The sequence below is a fragment of the Eleutherodactylus coqui genome, chromosome 12, assembly GCF_035609145.1.
Source record: "Eleutherodactylus coqui strain aEleCoq1 chromosome 12, aEleCoq1.hap1, whole genome shotgun sequence".
Taxonomy (NCBI): domain Eukaryota; kingdom Metazoa; phylum Chordata; class Amphibia; order Anura; family Eleutherodactylidae; genus Eleutherodactylus; species Eleutherodactylus coqui.
In genome coordinates this window covers 131,761,617-131,781,875 of record NC_089848.1, presented here as the reverse complement: position 1 = coordinate 131,781,875, position 20,259 = coordinate 131,761,617, and the positions used below count along the sequence as shown (strand labels likewise).

The 20,259-nt window shown below is 39.7% G+C and overlaps 1 protein-coding gene across 2 annotated transcripts in view; it reads right to left on the bottom strand.

Annotated features, from left to right (window-relative positions):
- APBB1IP (amyloid beta precursor protein binding family B member 1 interacting protein) overlaps positions 1-20,259 on the bottom strand; it is a 137,221-nt gene that overhangs the window by 74,776 nt on the left and 42,186 nt on the right. For both annotated transcript variants that reach the window (XM_066585670.1, XM_066585671.1), the window contains exon 2: positions 14,865-14,936. In XM_066585670.1, the coding sequence (XP_066441767.1) occupies positions 14,865-14,936 (72 nt within the window). The remainder of the gene's footprint in view (positions 1-14,864; positions 14,937-20,259) is intronic.

Genomic DNA, 20,259 nt, shown 5'->3' with positions numbered 1-20,259 from the left:
ATAAATAGATAGATATGAGATAGATAGATAGATAAATAGATAGATATGAGATAGATAGATAGATATGAGATGGATAGATATGAGATAGATAGATAGATAGATGGATAGGAGATAGATAGTTAGATAGATAAATAGATAGATATGAGATGGGTAGATATGAGATAGATAGATATTAGATAGATAGATAGATAGATATGAGATAGATAGATATGAGATAGATAGATATGAGATAGATAGATATGAGATAGATAGATAGATAGATAGATAGACAGATAGGAGATAGATAGATAGATATGAGATAGATAGATATGAGATAGATAGATAGATGGATAGGAGATAGATAGTTAGATAGATAAATAGATAGATATGAGATAGATAGATAGATAGATATGAGATAGATAGATATGAGATAGATAGATAGATATGAGATAGATAGATAGATAGATAGATAGATAGGAGATAGATAGATAGATAGATAGGAGATAGATAGATAGATATGAGATAGATAGATATGAGATAGATAGATAGATAGATAGATAGATAGATAGATAGGAGATAGATAGATAGATAGATAGGAGATAGATAGATAGATAGGAGATAGATAGATAGGAGATAGATAGATAGATAGATAGATAGATAGATAGATAGGAGATAGATAGATAGATAGATAGATAGATAGATATGAGATAGATAGATAGATAGATAGATAGGAGATAGATAGGAGATAGATAGATAGATAGATAGATAGATAGGAGATAGATAGATAGATAGGAGATAGATAGATAGATAGATAGATAGGAGATAGATAGATAGGAGATAGATAGATAGATAGATAGATAGATAGATAGATAGATAGGAGATAGATAGATAGATAGATAGATAGATAGATAGATAGATAGATATGAGATAGATAGATAGATAGATAGATAGGAGATAGATAGATAGATAGATAGATAGGAGATAGATAGATAGAGAGACAGATAGATATGAGATAGATAGATAGATAGATAGATGGATAGGAGATAGATAGATAGATAGATAAATAGATAGATATGAGATAAATAGATAGATATGAGATAGATAGATATGAGATAGATAGATAGATAGATAGGAGATAGATAGATAGATAGATAGATAGATAGATATGAGATAGATATGATAGATACGATAGATAGATAGATAGGTATGAGATACATAGATAAATAGATAGATATGAGATAGATAGACATAGGCGTAGCGCCACGGGTTGCTGGGGTCGCCATGGCGACCCAGCCCCTGCGCTCACGGGGCCCCGAGGCCACCCTCCACCATACCCACATGCACATTCAGTGCATTAATGGCTGGCTGGTCTGTCTGCAGCAAGATTGCTATCATGCGGCAGCCAGAACGGCCAGCCTGAGAGGAAGCCCGGCAGAGCAGGGAGTAACTCACATGGGCCGACAGGGGAGGAGGGAGGAAGTCATATGGGACGGCAGGGCACAGTGATTATGTGCTGCCCCCTGCTTCCTGCTGAATGGAAGCTTCTGAGTTTGCCTCTCCTGCTGCTGTCACATGGAGGAGAAGTGGACCGGGCCCTGGGGTAAGTGTATATATGTGTGTGTATCTGTCTGTCTGTCTCCCTCCTTTATCTATCTATCTATCTATCTATCTCAGTATCCGTCTGCTATCTATATACTATCTATCTATCATTCTATCTATCTATCATCTATCTGTCTGCTATCTATATACTATCTATCTATCTACTATCTCTCTGCTATCTATATACTATCTATCTATCATTCTATCTATCTATCATCTATCTATCTCATATCTGTCTGCTATCTATATACTATCTATCTATCTACTATCTATCTGCTATCTATATACTATCTATCTATCTACTATCTATCTGCTATCTATATACTATCTATCTATCATTCTATCTATCTATCATCTATCTATCTCATATCTGTCTATCTATCTCATATCTATCTAGCTATATACTATCTATCTGCTATCTATATACTATCTATCTATTCATCTATCTATCTATCTATCTATCTATCTATCTATCTATCTATCTATCTCATATCTATCTATCTATCTCTCTCTCTCTCTGGTACAAGTTATACATCTCCCTGGATTTACTGTATTCACACTTTACACACACTTAAAAACCGCATCCAATACACATGCAGTTTTTAATAGTGTCTGCAGCTCATTAATAACGTATGCGGTCTTTAAATTCTGCATGCAGGTTTTTTTATGTGTTTTTCTTTATTGTGGTTCTAAAGTACAACATAAACATGACCCCCCCTAAGCCCAGGTTCACACAGGGCAGATTTGCCGCGGTTCTGCCGCAGCAGATCCGCTCGCGGCCGCTAATCTCGGGATTAGCCAGCCATGTGGACAAGGTTTCTCAGAAACCGCTGCGGTAAATCCGGTTGAAACCGCGGCTGCGTCCGCCGCAGCCGCGGTTTCAAAAGAAGCAGCATGTCTGTTTACTTTTCTTTTTTTGTTTATCTACATCGCGGCCGCGCTCTCCTTTATGGGAGAGCCGGCCGCAATGGAAAAGCAAGCAGCCGGGCCACTTCAAAGCCGTCGCGGCTTAAACCGGAGCGGCGGTTCTCCCGGCGGAAATCTTGCGGTTTTTGCTGCAGCCAAACCGCGAGATTTCCGACTGGAATACGCCAAGTGTGAACCCAGCCTAAGGCCGCTCTCACACATGTTCAGAAAACGCAGCTTGAAATCGTGGCATTTTTACCGGAATTTCAAGCAGCGCTTTCGAACACAGGTTACAACGTTTGACAGCGCTTTTTAATGGACCCCATCGTTGTGAGGAGGTGTGTTAAAAACCACGAAAAAATAGAACAGACAGCTCTCGAAAATTACAGCGTTAGAAACACCGTGTTCAAGCGCAGATTTGAGTAACCTCATTAAAATCTACGGGAGTGTTATACCGCGGTTAGTACGGCGCTCGGGACACCGCGCTAATAGCGGTAAAAAGCGGTGTGTGTCTGAGTGGCCTGCGGGGCTACAAACAAATGTTCAGGAAATGCATCATGTTTGGAAAGATAACGCCAAGGGGGAGATCATGTAAGCAGCACGATCTAGATATGGGTACGGGGGCGTGTGGGGTGGAGGCCTGGGGCGGGGGCCCGAGCAGAACTTTTGCACCCGGGCCGCTGAGCCCTTATGTACGCCCCTGTAGATAGATAAATATGAGATAGATAGATATGAGATAGATAGATAGATAGATAGATAGATAGATAGATAGGAGATAGATAGATAGATAGATATGAGATAGATAGATAGATAGATAGATAGGAGATAGATAGATAGATAGATAGATAGATAGGAGATAAATAGATAGATAGATAGATATGAGATAGATAGATATGAGATAGATAGATAGATAGATGGATAGGAGATAGATAGTTAGATAGATAAATAGATAGATATGAGATAGATAGATAGATAGATAGATAGATATGAGATAGATAGATAGATATGAGATAGATAGGAGATAGATAGATAGATAGATAGATAGATAGGAGATAGATAGATAGAGACACAGATAGATATGAGATAGATAGATAGATAGATGGATAGGAGATAGATAGATAGATAGATAAATAGATAGATATGAGATAGATAGATAGATAAATAGATAGATATGAGATAGATAGATAGATATGAGATGGATAGATATGAGATAGATAGATAGATAGATGGATAGGAGATAGATAGTTAGATAGATAAATAGATAGATATGAGATGGGTAGATATGAGATAGATAGATATTAGATAGATAGATAGATAGATAGATATGAGATAGATAGATATGAGATAGATAGATATGAGATAGATAGATATGAGATAGATAGATAGATAGATAGATAGATAGATAGATAGATAGACAGATAGGAGATAGATAGATAGATATGAGATAGATAGATATGAGATAGATAGATAGATGGATAGGAGATAGATAGTTAGATAGATAAATAGATAGATATGAGATAGATAGATAGATAGATATGAGATAGATAGATATGAGATAGATAGATAGATATGAGATAGATAGATAGATAGATAGATAGATAGATAGGAGATAGATAGATAGATAGGAGATAGATAGATAGATATGAGATAGATAGATATGAGATAGATAGATAGATAGATAGATAGATAGGAGATAGATAGATAGATAGGAGATAGATAGATAGATAGGAGATAGATAGATAGGAGATAGATAGATAGATAGATAGATAGATAGATAGGAGATAGATAGATAGATAGATAGATAGATAGATAGATAGATATGAGATAGATAGATAGATAGATAGATAGATAGATAGATAGATAGATAGGAGATAGATAGGAGATAGATAGATAGATAGATAGATAGGAGATAGATAGATAGATAGGAGATAGATAGATAGATAGATAGATAGGAGATAGATAGATAGGAGATAGATAGATAGATAGATAGATAGATAGATAGGAGATAGATAGATAGATAGATAGATAGATATGAGATAGATAGATAGATAGATAGATAGATAGATAGATAGGAGATAGATAGATAGATAGATAGGAGATAGATAGATAGAGAGACAGATAGATATGAGATAGATAGATAGATAGATAGATAGATGGATAGGAGATAGATAGATAGATAGATAAATAGATAGATATGAGATAAATAGATAGATATGAGATAGATAGATATGAGATAGATAGATAGATAGATAGGAGATAGATAGATAGATAGATAGATAGATAGATATGAGATAGATATGATAGATACGATAGATAGATAGATAGGTATGAGATACATAGATAAATAGATAGATATGAGATAGATAGACATAGGCGTAGCGCCACGGGTTGCTGGGGTCGCCATGGCGACCCAGCCCCTGCGCTCACGGGGCCCCGAGGCCACCCTCCACCATACCCACATGCACATTCAGTGCATTAATGGCTGGCTGGTCTGTCTGCAGCAAGATTGCTATCATGCGGCAGCCAGAACGGCCAGCCTGAGAGGAAGCCCGGCAGAGCAGGGAGTAACTCACATGGGCCGACAGGGGAGGAGGGAGGAAGTCATATGGGACGGCAGGGCACAGTGATTATGTGCTGCCCCCTGCTTCCTGCTGAATGGAAGCTTCTGAGTTTGCCTCTCCTGCTGCTGTCACATGGAGGAGAAGTGGACCGGGCCCTGGGGTAAGTGTATATATGTGTGTGTATCTGTCTGTCTGTCTCCCTCCTTTATCTATCTATCTATCTATCTATCTATCTATCTCAGTATCCGTCTGCTATCTATATACTATCTATCTATCATTCTATCTATCTATCATCTATCTGTCTGCTATCTATATACTATCTATCTATCTACTATCTCTCTGCTATCTATATACTATCTATCTATCATTCTATCTATCTATCATCTATCTATCTCATATCTGTCTGCTATCTATATACTATCTATCTATCTACTATCTATCTGCTATCTATATACTATCTATCTATCTACTATCTATCTGCTATCTATATACTATCTATCTATCATTCTATCTATCTATCATCTATCTATCTCATATCTGTCTATCTATCTCATATCTATCTAGCTATATACTATCTATCTGCTATCTATATACTATCTATCTATTCATCTATCTATCTATCTATCTATCTATCTATCTATCTATCTATCTATCTCATATCTATCTATCTATCTCTCTCTCTCTCTGGTACAAGTTATACATCTCCCTGGATTTACTGTATTCACACTTTACACACACTTAAAAACCGCATCCAATACACATGCAGTTTTTAATAGTGTCTGCAGCTCATTAATAACGTATGCGGTCTTTAAATTCTGCATGCAGGTTTTTTTATGTGTTTTTCTTTATTGTGGTTCTAAAGTACAACATAAACATGACCCCCCCTAAGCCCAGGTTCACACAGGGCAGATTTGCCGCGGTTCTGCCGCAGCAGATCCGCTCGCGGCCGCTAATCTCGGGATTAGCCAGCCATGTGGACAAGGTTTCTCAGAAACCGCTGCGGTAAATCCGGTTGAAACCGCGGCTGCGTCCGCCGCAGCCGCGGTTTCAAAAGAAGCAGCATGTCTGTTTACTTTTCTTTTTTTGTTTATCTACATCGCGGCCGCGCTCTCCTTTATGGGAGAGCCGGCCGCAATGGAAAAGCAAGCAGCCGGGCCACTTCAAAGCCGTCGCGGCTTAAACCGGAGCGGCGGTTCTCCCGGCGGAAATCTTGCGGTTTTTGCTGCAGCCAAACCGCGAGATTTCCGACTGGAATACGCCAAGTGTGAACCCAGCCTAAGGCCGCTCTCACACATGTTCAGAAAACGCAGCTTGAAATCGTGGCATTTTTACCGGAATTTCAAGCAGCGCTTTCGAACACAGGTTACAACGTTTGACAGCGCTTTTTAATGGACCCCATCGTTGTGAGGAGGTGTGTTAAAAACCACGAAAAAATAGAACAGACAGCTCTCGAAAATTACAGCGTTAGAAACACCGTGTTCAAGCGCAGATTTGAGTAACCTCATTAAAATCTACGGGAGTGTTATACCGCGGTTAGTACGGCGCTCGGGACACCGCGCTAATAGCGGTAAAAAGCGGTGTGTGTCTGAGTGGCCTGCGGGGCTACAAACAAATGTTCAGGAAATGCATCATGTTTGGAAAGATAACGCCAAGGGGGAGATCATGTAAGCAGCACGATCTAGATATGGGTACGGGGGCGTGTGGGGTGGAGGCCTGGGGCGGGGGCCCGAGCAGAACTTTTGCACCCGGGCCGCTGAGCCCTTATGTACGCCCCTGTAGATAGATAAATATGAGATAGATAGATATGAGATAGATAGATAGATAGATAGATAGATAGATAGATAGATAGATAGATAGATAGGAGATAGATAGATAGATAGATAGATATGAGATAGATAGATAGATAGATAGATAGATAGATAGATAGATAGATAGATAGGAGATAGATAGATAGATAGATAGATAGATAGATAGATAGATAGATAGGAGATAAATAGATAGATAGATAGATATGAGATAGATAGATATGAGATAGATAGATAGATAGATAGATAGATAGATAGATAGATGGATAGGAGATAGATAGTTAGATAGATAAATAGATAGATATGAGATAGATAGATAGATAGATAGATAGATAGATAGATATGAGATAGATAGATAGATATGAGATAGATAGGAGATAGATAGATAGATAGATAGGAGATAGATAGATAGAGACACAGATAGATATGAGATAGATAGATAGATAGATAGATGGATAGGAGATAGATAGATAGATAGATAAATAGATAGATATGAGATAGATAGATAGATAAATAGATAGATATGAGATAGATAGATAGATATGAGATGGATAGATATGAGATAGATAGATAGATAGATAGATGGATAGGAGATAGATAGTTAGATAGATAAATAGATAGATATGAGATGGGTAGATATGAGATAGATAGATATTAGATAGATAGATAGATAGATAGATAGATAGATAGATATGAGATAGATAGATATGAGATAGATAGATATGAGATAGATAGATATGAGATAGATAGATAGATAGATAGATAGATAGACAGATAGGAGATAGATAGATACATATGAGATAGATAGATATGAGATAGATAGATAGATGGATAGGAGATAGATAGTTAGATAGATAAATAGATAGATATGAGATAGATAGATAGATAGATATGAGATAGATAGATATGAGATAGATAGATAGATGGATAGGAGATAGATAGTTAGATAGATAAATAGATAGATATGAGATAGATAGATAGATAGATATGAGATAGATAGATATGAGATAGATAGATAGATATGAGATAGATAGATAGATAGATAGATAGGAGATAGATAGATAGATAGATAGGAGATAGATAGATAGATATGAGATAGATAGATATGAGATAGATAGATAGATAGATAGATAGATAGATAGATAGATAGGAGATAGATAGATAGATAGGAGATAGATAGATAGGAGATAGATAGATAGATAGATAGATAGGAGATAGATAGATAGATAGATAGATATGAGATAGATAGATAGATAGATAGATAGGAGATAGATAGGAGATAGATAGATAGATAGATAGGAGATAGATAGATAGATAGGAGATAGATAGATAGATAGATAGGAGATAGATAGATAGGAGATAGATAGATAGATAGATAGATAGGAGATAGATAGATAGATAGATAGATAGATATGAGATAGATAGATAGATAGATAGATAGGAGATAGATAGATAGATAGATAGATAGATAGGAGATAGATAGATAGAGAGACAGATAGATATGAGATAGATAGATAGATAGATAGATAGATGGATAGGAGATAGATAGATAGATAGATAAATAGATAGATATGAGATAAATAGATAGATATGAGATAGATAGATATGAGATAGATAGATAGATAGATAGGAGATAGATAGATAGATAGATAGATAGATATGAGATAGATAGATATGAGATAGATAGATAGATATGAGATAGATAGATATGAGATAGATAGATAGATAGATAGATAGGAGATAGATAGATAGATAGGAGATAGATAGATAGATAGGAGATAGATAGATAGGAGATAGATAGATAGATAGATAGATAGGAGATAGATAGATAGATAGATAGATAGATATGAGATAGATAGATAGATAGATAGGAGATAGATAGGAGATAGATAGATAGATAGATAGATAGATAGATAGGAGATAGATAGATAGATAGGAGATAGATAGATAGATAGATAGGAGATAGATAGATAGGAGATAGATAGATAGATAGATAGATAGATAGATAGATAGATAGATAGATAGATAGGAGATAGATAGATAGATAGATAGATAGATATGAGATAGATAGATAGATAGATAGATAGATAGGAGATAGATAGATAGATAGATAGATAGATAGATAGATAGATAGATAGGAGATAGATAGATAGAGAGACAGATAGATATGAGATAGATAGATAGATAGATAGATGGATAGGAGATAGATAGATAGATAGATAAATAGATAGATATGAGATAAATAGATAGATATGAGATAGATAGATATGAGATAGATAGATAGATAGATAGGAGATAGATAGATAGATAGATAGATAGATATGAGATAGATATGATAGATACGATAGATAGATAGATAGGTATGAGATACATAGATAAATAGATAGATATGAGATAGATAGACATAGGCGTAGCGCCACGGGTTGCTGGGGTCGCCATGGCGACCCAGCCCCTGCGCTCACGGGGCCCCGAGGCCACCCTCCACCATACCCACATGCACATTCAGTGCATTAATGGCTGGCTGGTCTGTCTGCAGCAAGATTGCTATCATGCGGCAGCCAGAACGGCCAGCCTGAGAGGAAGCCCGGCAGAGCAGGGAGTAACTCACATGGGCCGACAGGGGAGGAGGGAGGAAGTCATATGGGACGGCAGGGCACAGTGATTATGTGCTGCCCCCTGCTTCCTGCTGAATGGAAGCTTCTGAGTTTGCCTCTCCTGCTGCTGTCACATGGAGGAGAAGTGGACCGGGCCCTGGGGTAAGTGTATATATGTGTGTGTATCTGTCTGTCTGTCTCCCTCCTTTATCTATCTATCTATCTATCTATCTCAGTATCCGTCTGCTATCTATATACTATCTATCTATCATTCTATCTATCTATCATCTATCTGTCTGCTATCTATATACTATCTATCTATCTACTATCTCTCTGCTATCTATATACTATCTATCTATCATTCTATCTATCTATCATTCTATCTATCTATCATCTATCTATCTCATATCTGTCTGCTATCTATATACTATCTATCTATCTACTATCTATCTGCTATCTATATACTATCTATCTATCTACTATCTATCTGCTATCTATATACTATCTATCTATCATTCTATCTATCTATCATCTATCTATCTCATATCTGTCTATCTATCTCATATCTATCTAGCTATATACTATCTATCTGCTATCTATATACTATCTATCTATTCATCTATCTATCTATCTATCTATCTATCTATCTATCTATCTATCTATCTATCTATCTCATATCTATCTATCTATCTCTCTCTCTCTCTGGTACAAGTTATACATCTCCCTGGATTTACTGTATTCACACTTTACACACACTTAAAAACCGCATCCAATACACATGCAGTTTTTAATAGTGTCTGCAGCTCATTAATAACGTATGCGGTCTTTAAATTCTGCATGCAGGTTTTTTTATGTGTTTTTCTTTATTGTGGTTCTAAAGTACAACATAAACATGACCCCCCCTAAGCCCAGGTTCACACAGGGCAGATTTGCCGCGGTTCTGCCGCAGCAGATCCGCTCGCGGCCGCTAATCTCGGGATTAGCCAGCCATGTGGACAAGGTTTCTCAGAAACCGCTGCGGTAAATCCGGTTGAAACCGCGGCTGCGTCCGCCGCAGCCGCGGTTTCAAAAGAAGCAGCATGTCTGTTTACTTTTCTTTTTTTGTTTATCTACATCGCGGCCGCGCTCTCCTTTATGGGAGAGCCGGCCGCAATGGAAAAGCAAGCAGCCGGGCCACTTCAAAGCCGTCGCGGCTTAAACCGGAGCGGCGGTTCTCCCGGCGGAAATCTTGCGGTTTTTGCTGCAGCCAAACCGCGAGATTTCCGACTGGAATACGCCAAGTGTGAACCCAGCCTAAGGCCGCTCTCACACATGTTCAGAAAACGCAGCTTGAAATCGTGGCATTTTTACCGGAATTTCAAGCAGCGCTTTCGAACACAGGTTACAACGTTTGACAGCGCTTTTTAATGGACCCCATCGTTGTGAGGAGGTGTGTTAAAAACCACGAAAAAATAGAACAGACAGCTCTCGAAAATTACAGCGTTAGAAACACCGTGTTCAAGCGCAGATTTGAGTAACCTCATTAAAATCTACGGGAGTGTTATACCGCGGTTAGTACGGCGCTCGGGACACCGCGCTAATAGCGGTAAAAAGCGGTGTGTGTCTGAGTGGCCTGCGGGGCTACAAACAAATGTTCAGGAAATGCATCATGTTTGGAAAGATAACGCCAAGGGGGAGATCATGTAAGCAGCACGATCTAGATATGGGTACGGGGGCGTGTGGGGTGGAGGCCTGGGGCGGGGGCCCGAGCAGAACTTTTGCACCCGGGCCGCTGAGCCCTTATGTACGCCCCTGTAGATAGATAAATATGAGATAGATAGATATGAGATAGATAGATAGATAGATAGATAGATAGATAGATAGGAGATAGATAGATAGATAGATATGAGATAGATAGATAGATAGATAGATAGGAGATAGATAGATAGATAGATAGATAGATAGGAGATAAATAGATAGATAGATAGATATGAGATAGATAGATATGAGATAGATAGATAGATAGATGGATAGGAGATAGATAGTTAGATAGATAAATAGATAGATATGAGATAGATAGATAGATAGATAGATAGATATGAGATAGATAGATAGATATGAGATAGATAGGAGATAGATAGATAGATAGATAGATAGATAGATAGGAGATAGATAGATAGAGACACAGATAGATATGAGATAGATAGATAGATAGATGGATAGGAGATAGATAGATAGATAGATAAATAGATAGATATGAGATAGATAGATAGATAAATAGATAGATATGAGATAGATAGATAGATATGAGATGGATAGATATGAGATAGATAGATAGATAGATGGATAGGAGATAGATAGTTAGATAGATAAATAGATAGATATGAGATGGGTAGATATGAGATAGATAGATATTAGATAGATAGATAGATAGATAGATATGAGATAGATAGATATGAGATAGATAGATATGAGATAGATAGATATGAGATAGATAGATAGATAGATAGATAGATAGATAGATAGATAGACAGATAGGAGATAGATAGATAGATATGAGATAGATAGATATGAGATAGATAGATAGATGGATAGGAGATAGATAGTTAGATAGATAAATAGATAGATATGAGATAGATAGATAGATAGATATGAGATAGATAGATATGAGATAGATAGATAGATATGAGATAGATAGATAGATAGATAGATAGATAGATAGGAGATAGATAGATAGATAGGAGATAGATAGATAGATATGAGATAGATAGATATGAGATAGATAGATAGATAGATAGATAGATAGGAGATAGATAGATAGATAGGAGATAGATAGATAGATAGGAGATAGATAGATAGGAGATAGATAGATAGATAGATAGATAGATAGATAGGAGATAGATAGATAGATAGATAGATAGATAGATAGATAGATATGAGATAGATAGATAGATAGATAGATAGATAGATAGATAGATAGATAGGAGATAGATAGATAGATAGATAGATAGATATGAGATAGATAGATAGATAGGAGATAGATAGATAGATAGATAGATAGATAGATATGAGATAGATAGGAGATAGATAGATAGATAGATAGATATGAGATAGATAGATATGAGATAGATAGATAGATAGATAGATAGATGGATAGGAGATAGATAGTTAGATAGATAAATAGATAGATATGAGATAGATAGATAGATAGATAGATAGATAGATAGATAGATAGATAGATAGATTTGAGGAGAGGCAACTTCTTGCACAATAAATTGGTTAGATAGATAGATAGATAGGAGATAGATAGATAGAGACACAGATAGATATGAGATAGATAGATAGATAGATGGATAGGAGATAGATAGATAGATAGATAGATAGATAAATAGATAGATATGAGATAGATAGATAGATAAATAGATAGATATGAGATAGATAGATAGATATGAGATGGATAGATATGAGATAGATAGATAGATAGATGGATAGGAGATAGATAGTTAGATAGATAAATAGATAGATATGAGATGGGTAGATATGAGATAGATAGATATTAGATAGATAGATAGATAGATAGATATGAGATAGATAGATATGAGATAGATAGATATGAGATAGATAGATAGATAGATAGATAGACAGATAGGAGATAGATAGATAGATATGAGATAGATAGATATGAGATAGATAGATAGATGGATAGGAGATAGATAGTTAGATAGATAAATAGATAGATATGAGATAGATAGATAGATAGATATGAGATAGATAGATATGAGATAGATAGATAGATGGATAGGAGATAGATAGTTAGATAGATAAATAGATAGATATGAGATAGATAGATAGATATGAGATAGATAGATATGAGATAGATAGATAGATATGAGATAGATAGATAGATAGATAGATAGGAGATAGATAGATAGATAGATAGATAGGAGATAGATAGATAGATATGAGATAGATAGATATGAGATAGATAGATAGATAGATAGATAGGAGATAGATAGATAGATAGGAGATAGATAGATAGATAGGAGATAGATAGATAGGAGATAGATAGATAGATAGATAGATAGATAGATAGGAGATAGATAGATAGATAGATAGATAGATAGATAGATATGAGATAGATAGATAGATAGATAGATAGGAGATAGATAGGAGATAGATAGATAGATAGATAGGAGATAGATAGATAGATAGGAGATAGATAGATAGATAGATAGATAGATAGATAGATAGATAGATAGGAGATAGATAGATAGGAGATAGATAGATAGATAGATAGATAGATAGGAGATAGATAGATAGATAGATAGATAGATAGATAGATAGATAGATAGATATGAGATAGATAGATAGATAGATAGATAGATAGGAGATAGATAGATAGATAGATAGATAGATAGATAGGAGATAGATAGATAGAGAGACAGATAGATATGAGATAGATAGATAGATAGATAGATGGATAGGAGATAGATAGATAGATAGATAGATAAATAGATAGATATGAGATAAATAGATAGATATGAGATAGATAGATATGAGATAGATAGATAGATAGATAGGAGATAGATAGATAGATAGATAGATAGATAGATAGATAGATAGATAGATATGAGATAGATAGATATGAGATAGATAGATAGATAGATAGATGGATAGGAGATAGATAGTTAGATAGATAAATAGATAGATATGAGATAGATAGATAGATATGAGATAGATAGATAGATATGAGATAGATAGGAGATAGATAGATAGATAGATAGATAGATAGATAGGAGATAGATAGATAGATAGAGAGACAGATAGATATGAGATAGATAGATAGATAGATGGATAGGAGATAGATAGATAGATAGATAAATAGATAGATATGAGATAGATAGATAGATATGAGATGGATAGATATGAGATAGATAGATAGATATGAGATAGATAGATAGATATGAGATAGATAGATAGATAGATAGATAGATAGATAGATAGATAGATATGAGATAGATAGATATGAGATAGATAGATAGATAGATAGATAGATAGATAGATAGATAGATAGATAGATTTGAGGAGAGGCAACTTCTTGCACAATAAATTGGTTTTCACGTATTTTCCTGCTCACAGAGGCGTTAGTATGTGATGACATTAGTGGATGAAGCTTAAATAACTTGGCCGGCGTTTAGAGTAGTTCCGTGGTGGCGGTGGTGGTGCGGTGGCGGCGGTGCAGCTGCTCCTTCCAGTTTGCTGCTATGATGTCACACGGATGTTTCTTCGGAGAGGATGCCAAACAGACTGCACCAATTTATTCCCTTTGAAATTCCCTTTGTCAATATTTATGCAGTCTGGATCGTCTCTGCGTGGGATTGTGTGGGGCTCGCCTGTGTCAGTCTCCATGACCATGTGGCCCTCCGACAGACAGAACTCACCTTCGTTAACAGGTCCATTTCCCCCAGCAGGTGATTAAACATATCATCTATCTCGTTATAGGCCTCCTCCATCTGCAGAAAGAAAGGACAGCGGTTACATGTGTGCAGGATAGCGGATACATGAGTGCAGGACAGCGGATACATGAGTGCAGGACAGCGGATACATGTGTGCAGGACAGCGGATACATGTGTGCAGGACAGCGGTTACATGTGTGCAGGACAGCGGTTACATGTGTGCAGGACAGCGGTTACATGTGTGCAGGATAGCGGATACATGAGTGCAGGACAGCGGATACATGAGTGCAGGACAGCGGATACATGTGTGCAGGACAGCGGATACATGAGTGCAGGACAGCGGATACATGTGTGCAGGACAGCGGATACATGTGTGCAGGACAGCGGTTACATGTGTGCAGGACAGCGGTTACATGTGTGCAGGACAGCGGTTACATGTGTGCAGGATAGCGGATACATGAGTGCAGGACAGCGGATACATGTGGGCAGGACAGCGGATACATGTGTGCAGGACAGCGGTTACATGTGTGCAGGACAGCGGTTACATGTGTGCAGGACAGCGGATACATGTGTGCAGGACAGCGGTTACATGTGTGCAGGACAGCGGTTACATGTGTGCAGGACAGCGGTTACATGTGTGCAGGATAGCGGATACATGTGTGCAGGATAGCGGATACATGAGTGCAGGACAGCGGATACATGTGTGCAGGATAGCGGATACATGTGTGCAGGACAGCGGATACATGAATGCAGGACAGCAGATACATGTGTGCAGGACAGCGGTTACATGTGTGCAGGACAGCGGTTACATGTGTGCAGGACAGCAGTTACATGTGTGCAGGACAGCAGATACATGTGTGCAGGACAGCGGTTACATGTGTGCAGGACAGCGGATACATGTGTGCAGGACAGCGGTTACATGTGTGCAGGGTAGCGGTTACATGTGTGCAGGACAGCGGTTACATGTGTGCAGGATAGCGGATACATGAGTGCAGGACAGCGGATACATGTGTGCAGGATAGCGGATACATGAATGCAGGACAGCGGATACATGTGTGCAGGACAGCGGTTACATGTGTGCAGGACAGCGGTTACATGTGTGCAGGACAGCAGATACATGTGTGCAGGACAGCGGTTACATGTGTGCAAGACAGCGGATACATGTGTGCAGGACAGCGGTTACATGTGTGCAGGATAGCGGATACATGAATGCAGGATAGCGGATACATGTGTGCAGGATAGCGGATACATGTGTGCAGGACAGCGGTTACATGTGTGCAGGACAGCGGTTACATGTGTGCAGGACAGCAGTTACATGTGTGCAGGACAGCGGATACATGTGTGCAGGGTAGCGGTTACATGTGTGCAGGACAGCGGTTACATGTGTGCAGGACAGCGGATACATGTGTGCAGGACAGCGGATACATGTGTGCAGGACAGCGGTTACATGTGTGCAGGACAGCGGTTACATGTGTGCAGGACAGCGGTTACATGTGTGCAGGATAGCGGATACATGAGTGCAGGACAGCGGATACATGTGTGCAGGATAGCGGATACATGTGTGCAGGACAGCGGATACATGAATGCAGGACAGCAGATACATGTGTGCAGGACAGCGGTTACATGTGTGCAGGACAGCGGTTACATGTGTGCAGGACAGCAGTTACATGTGTGCAGGACAGCAGATACATGTGTGCAGGACAGCGGTTACATGTGTGCAGGACAGCGGATACATGTGTGCAGGACAGCGGTTACATGTGTGCAGGGTAGCGGTTACATGTGTGCAGGACAGCGGTTACATGTGTGCAGGATAGCGGATACATGAGTGCAGGACAGCGGATACATGTGTGCAGGATAGCGGATACATGAATGCAGGACAGCGGATACATGTGTGCAGGACAGCGGTTACATGTGTGCAGGACAGCGGTTACATGTGTGCAGGACAGCAGATACATGTGTGCAGGACAGCGGTTACATGTGTGCAAGACAGCGGATACATGTGTGCAGGACAGCGGTTACATGTGTGCAGGATAGCGGATACATGAATGCAGGATAGCGGATACATGTGTGCAGGATAGCGGATACATGTGTGCAGGACAGCGGTTACATGTGTGCAGGACAGCGGTTACATGTGTGCAGGACAGCAGTTACATGTGTGCAGGACAGCGGATACATGTGTGCAGGGTAGCGGTTACATGTGTGCAGGACAGCGGTTACATGTGTGCAGGACAGCGGATACATGTATGCAGGATAGCGGTTACATGTGTGCAGGACAGCGGTTACATGTGTGCAGGACAGCGGATGCATGTGTGCAGGACAGCGGATACATGTATGCAGGACAGTGCATACATGTGTGCAGGACAGCGGATACATGTGTGCAGGACAGTGCATACATGTGTGCAGGACAGCGCATACATGTGTGCAGGACAGCGGTTACATGTGTGCAGGGCAGCGCTTACATGTGTGCAGTACAGCGGATACATGAGTGCAGGATAGCGGATACATGTGTGCAGGATAGCGGATACATGAGTGCATGACAGCGGATACATGAGTGCAGGACAGCGGTTACATGAGTGCAGGATAGCAGTTACATGTGTGCAGGACAGCGGATACATGTGTGCAGGATAGCCGATACATGTGTGCAGGATAGCGGATACATGAGTGCAGGATAGCGGTTACATGTGTGCAGGACAGCGGACACATGTGTGCAGGACAGCGGATACATGTGTGCAGGATAGCGGTTACATGAGTGCAGGATAGCGGTTACATGAGTGCAGGATAGCGGTTACATGTGTGCAGGACAGCGGACACATGTGTGCAGGACAGCGGACACATGTGTGCAGGACAGCGGATACATGTGTGCAGGATAGCGGTTACATGTGTGCAGAATAGCGGTTACATGTGTGCAGGACAGCAGATACATGTGTGCAGAATAGCGGATACATGAGTGCAGGATAGCGGATACATGTGTGCAGGATAGCGGATACATGAGTGCAGGATAGCGGATACATGTGTGCAGGATAGCGGATACATGAGTGCAGGACAACGGATACATGAGTGCAGGATAGCGGTTACATTAGTGCAGGATAGCGGTTACATGTGTGCAGGATAGCGGTTACATGTCTGCAGGATAGCGGTTACATGTGTGCAAGACAACGGATACATGTGTGCAGGATAGCGGTTACATGTCTGCAGGATAGCGGTTACATGTGTGCAGGACAGCGGTTACATGAGTGCAGGATAGCGGTTACATGTGTGCAGGACAGCGGTTACGTGTGCAGGATAGACGTTACATGTGTGCAGGACAGCAGTGACATGTGTGCAGCACAGCAGTGACATGTGTGCAGGACAGAGGTTACTTGTATGCAGGACAGCGGTTACACGTGTGCAGGACAGCAGTGACATGTGTGCAGGACAGAGGTTACTTGTATGCAGGACAGCGGTTACACGTGTGCAGGACAGCGGTTACATGTGTGGGGGGTCACTATTACTACCGAAGCCACTCTGCACGTGGCGGCATACCTCTAGCTGATTTAGGGTATGTTCACACGTGGCGGAAATTTCCACAGCAAATGCCACATGTAAAAAAACAATCAAAATGTGTACCATTGGTGCAGATTTTGTCTGGAAATCAGCCGTGTATCCACAGCTGATGTCACACTATGTGGCGCTCCCCCTCACCTCCTCCGAAGGCTTCCTGCTGCCAGCGATTTCCGGCTTCCGGTTCCGAGCGGCCTGGTCAGGTGATATTGGTCAGGTGAGGCCACTACAGACCACTGGGAACCAGAAGTCAGGAAGTGATGACAGCGGAAAGCCTACGGAAGAGGTGAGGGGGAGCGTCGCATCGTATGAGATCAGCTGCGGATACGTCTGATCTCCAGTCAAAATCCGCGCCAATGGTACAGATTTTGACTGCTTTTTAGTTGCAAAACTGCTGCGGAATTTGCTCGCTGTCTTTTTTCGAACCGGCGCTGTACTTTGTATAAAAATGGAGGTAAAATTGTAGGTGGTGATAAGCCCCGCCCATGACCACACCCCTTTGTCCCTCTTTGACCCTGGGAATATCTGGTCGCCTTACCCTAACCTCATTACCAGGTAGTGATGAAAACGCAATCTCCTCTAACTTTCTCTTCTAATTCGCCCCAAACGTTTTCCAGCGTCGTATGTAAATCAGAATAAAAGAGTCCTATCTCCGGGGAAGAGTCACGCCGACTCCTGACCCGCCGCACCCGTCACACCGCTGCTCTTTGACAGCATATTTCTTTTTCCGGCGCTCATGAAATCCCATGCATGTAAATAGACATACTGGCCTGGTTCATGTAGTGTGCCGTACCACCAGCCATACAGCTATATACAACCTAACGCTATATGCCTTGTGCGCTTAGAACATAGAGACTTCCATAGTATATGTTATGTATAGCGCCCCTCCTTCCATACACAGTGGGTTTCGGCTGTCTTTAATAGCTTACACCCACCTACAATAGCCGCAGCTGTTAACCCTTTAAATGACGCTATCAATGTCTTGATTGAAAGGGTTTAAATGTTACAAATGGCGCTCCCATGATGACATTGAAGGGGTGCTGTCTAGGTGTGATGGCATCCTGAGGCCTTCTAGAAGCCCCTAGGGCTGCCAATGATTGTTGGCCTATTAAGACATTCCTGTGGCATGTCTTTTATAGGCAGTCATTTCTTTTAACCCTTTGCAATCCACTTTTGGATTCAGGGTTTCCTAGGGGGCTTTCTCTTTCTGCCATTATACAATAGCGCCATCTGCTAGCTAGAGCCAGTACTGCAGTGTGGGACATGCTGGAGAGGCCCTTGACAACAGAGCGGCCAGTAATCTACAGTAAGAATATCCTGACGGACGTCTTCTGACCTCAGAGCTGTACAGCCTTCAATCAGAATGTCTTAAGACGTCAGACAGTGGATGGGTTAAAAAAGGAATTTTATGTTTTTAGGTTGTACTAAAATAAAAAACTATATAAATTTGATATCATCATAATTGTAATGACACACAGAATACAGAGAATGCCATTTTTACTGTGCCATGAAAGCTGTAAAAACATCCCCCAAAATGGTGTATTTGTATTTTTTACCATTTCGCTCTATTATTAATTATTTTTAAAGTCTTCCAATACATTTGATACTTTAAATGTTACCAATGAAGAATACAAGTCGTCCCTCAAGTACTGAGTTAATTTCTGCAGGAAGCAGACAGCGCTGTCCTCTCTGCAGTGGCCAGGCTTGGTACTACAGGCAAACTTTCCACTTACTTACACGGCTGATCAGTGGGGGTCCTGGGTGGCAGACACTTGCTGATCTACTACTGATGACCTATCTTGCAGATAGGCCATCAATAGTTCACAACCGGACAACCCCT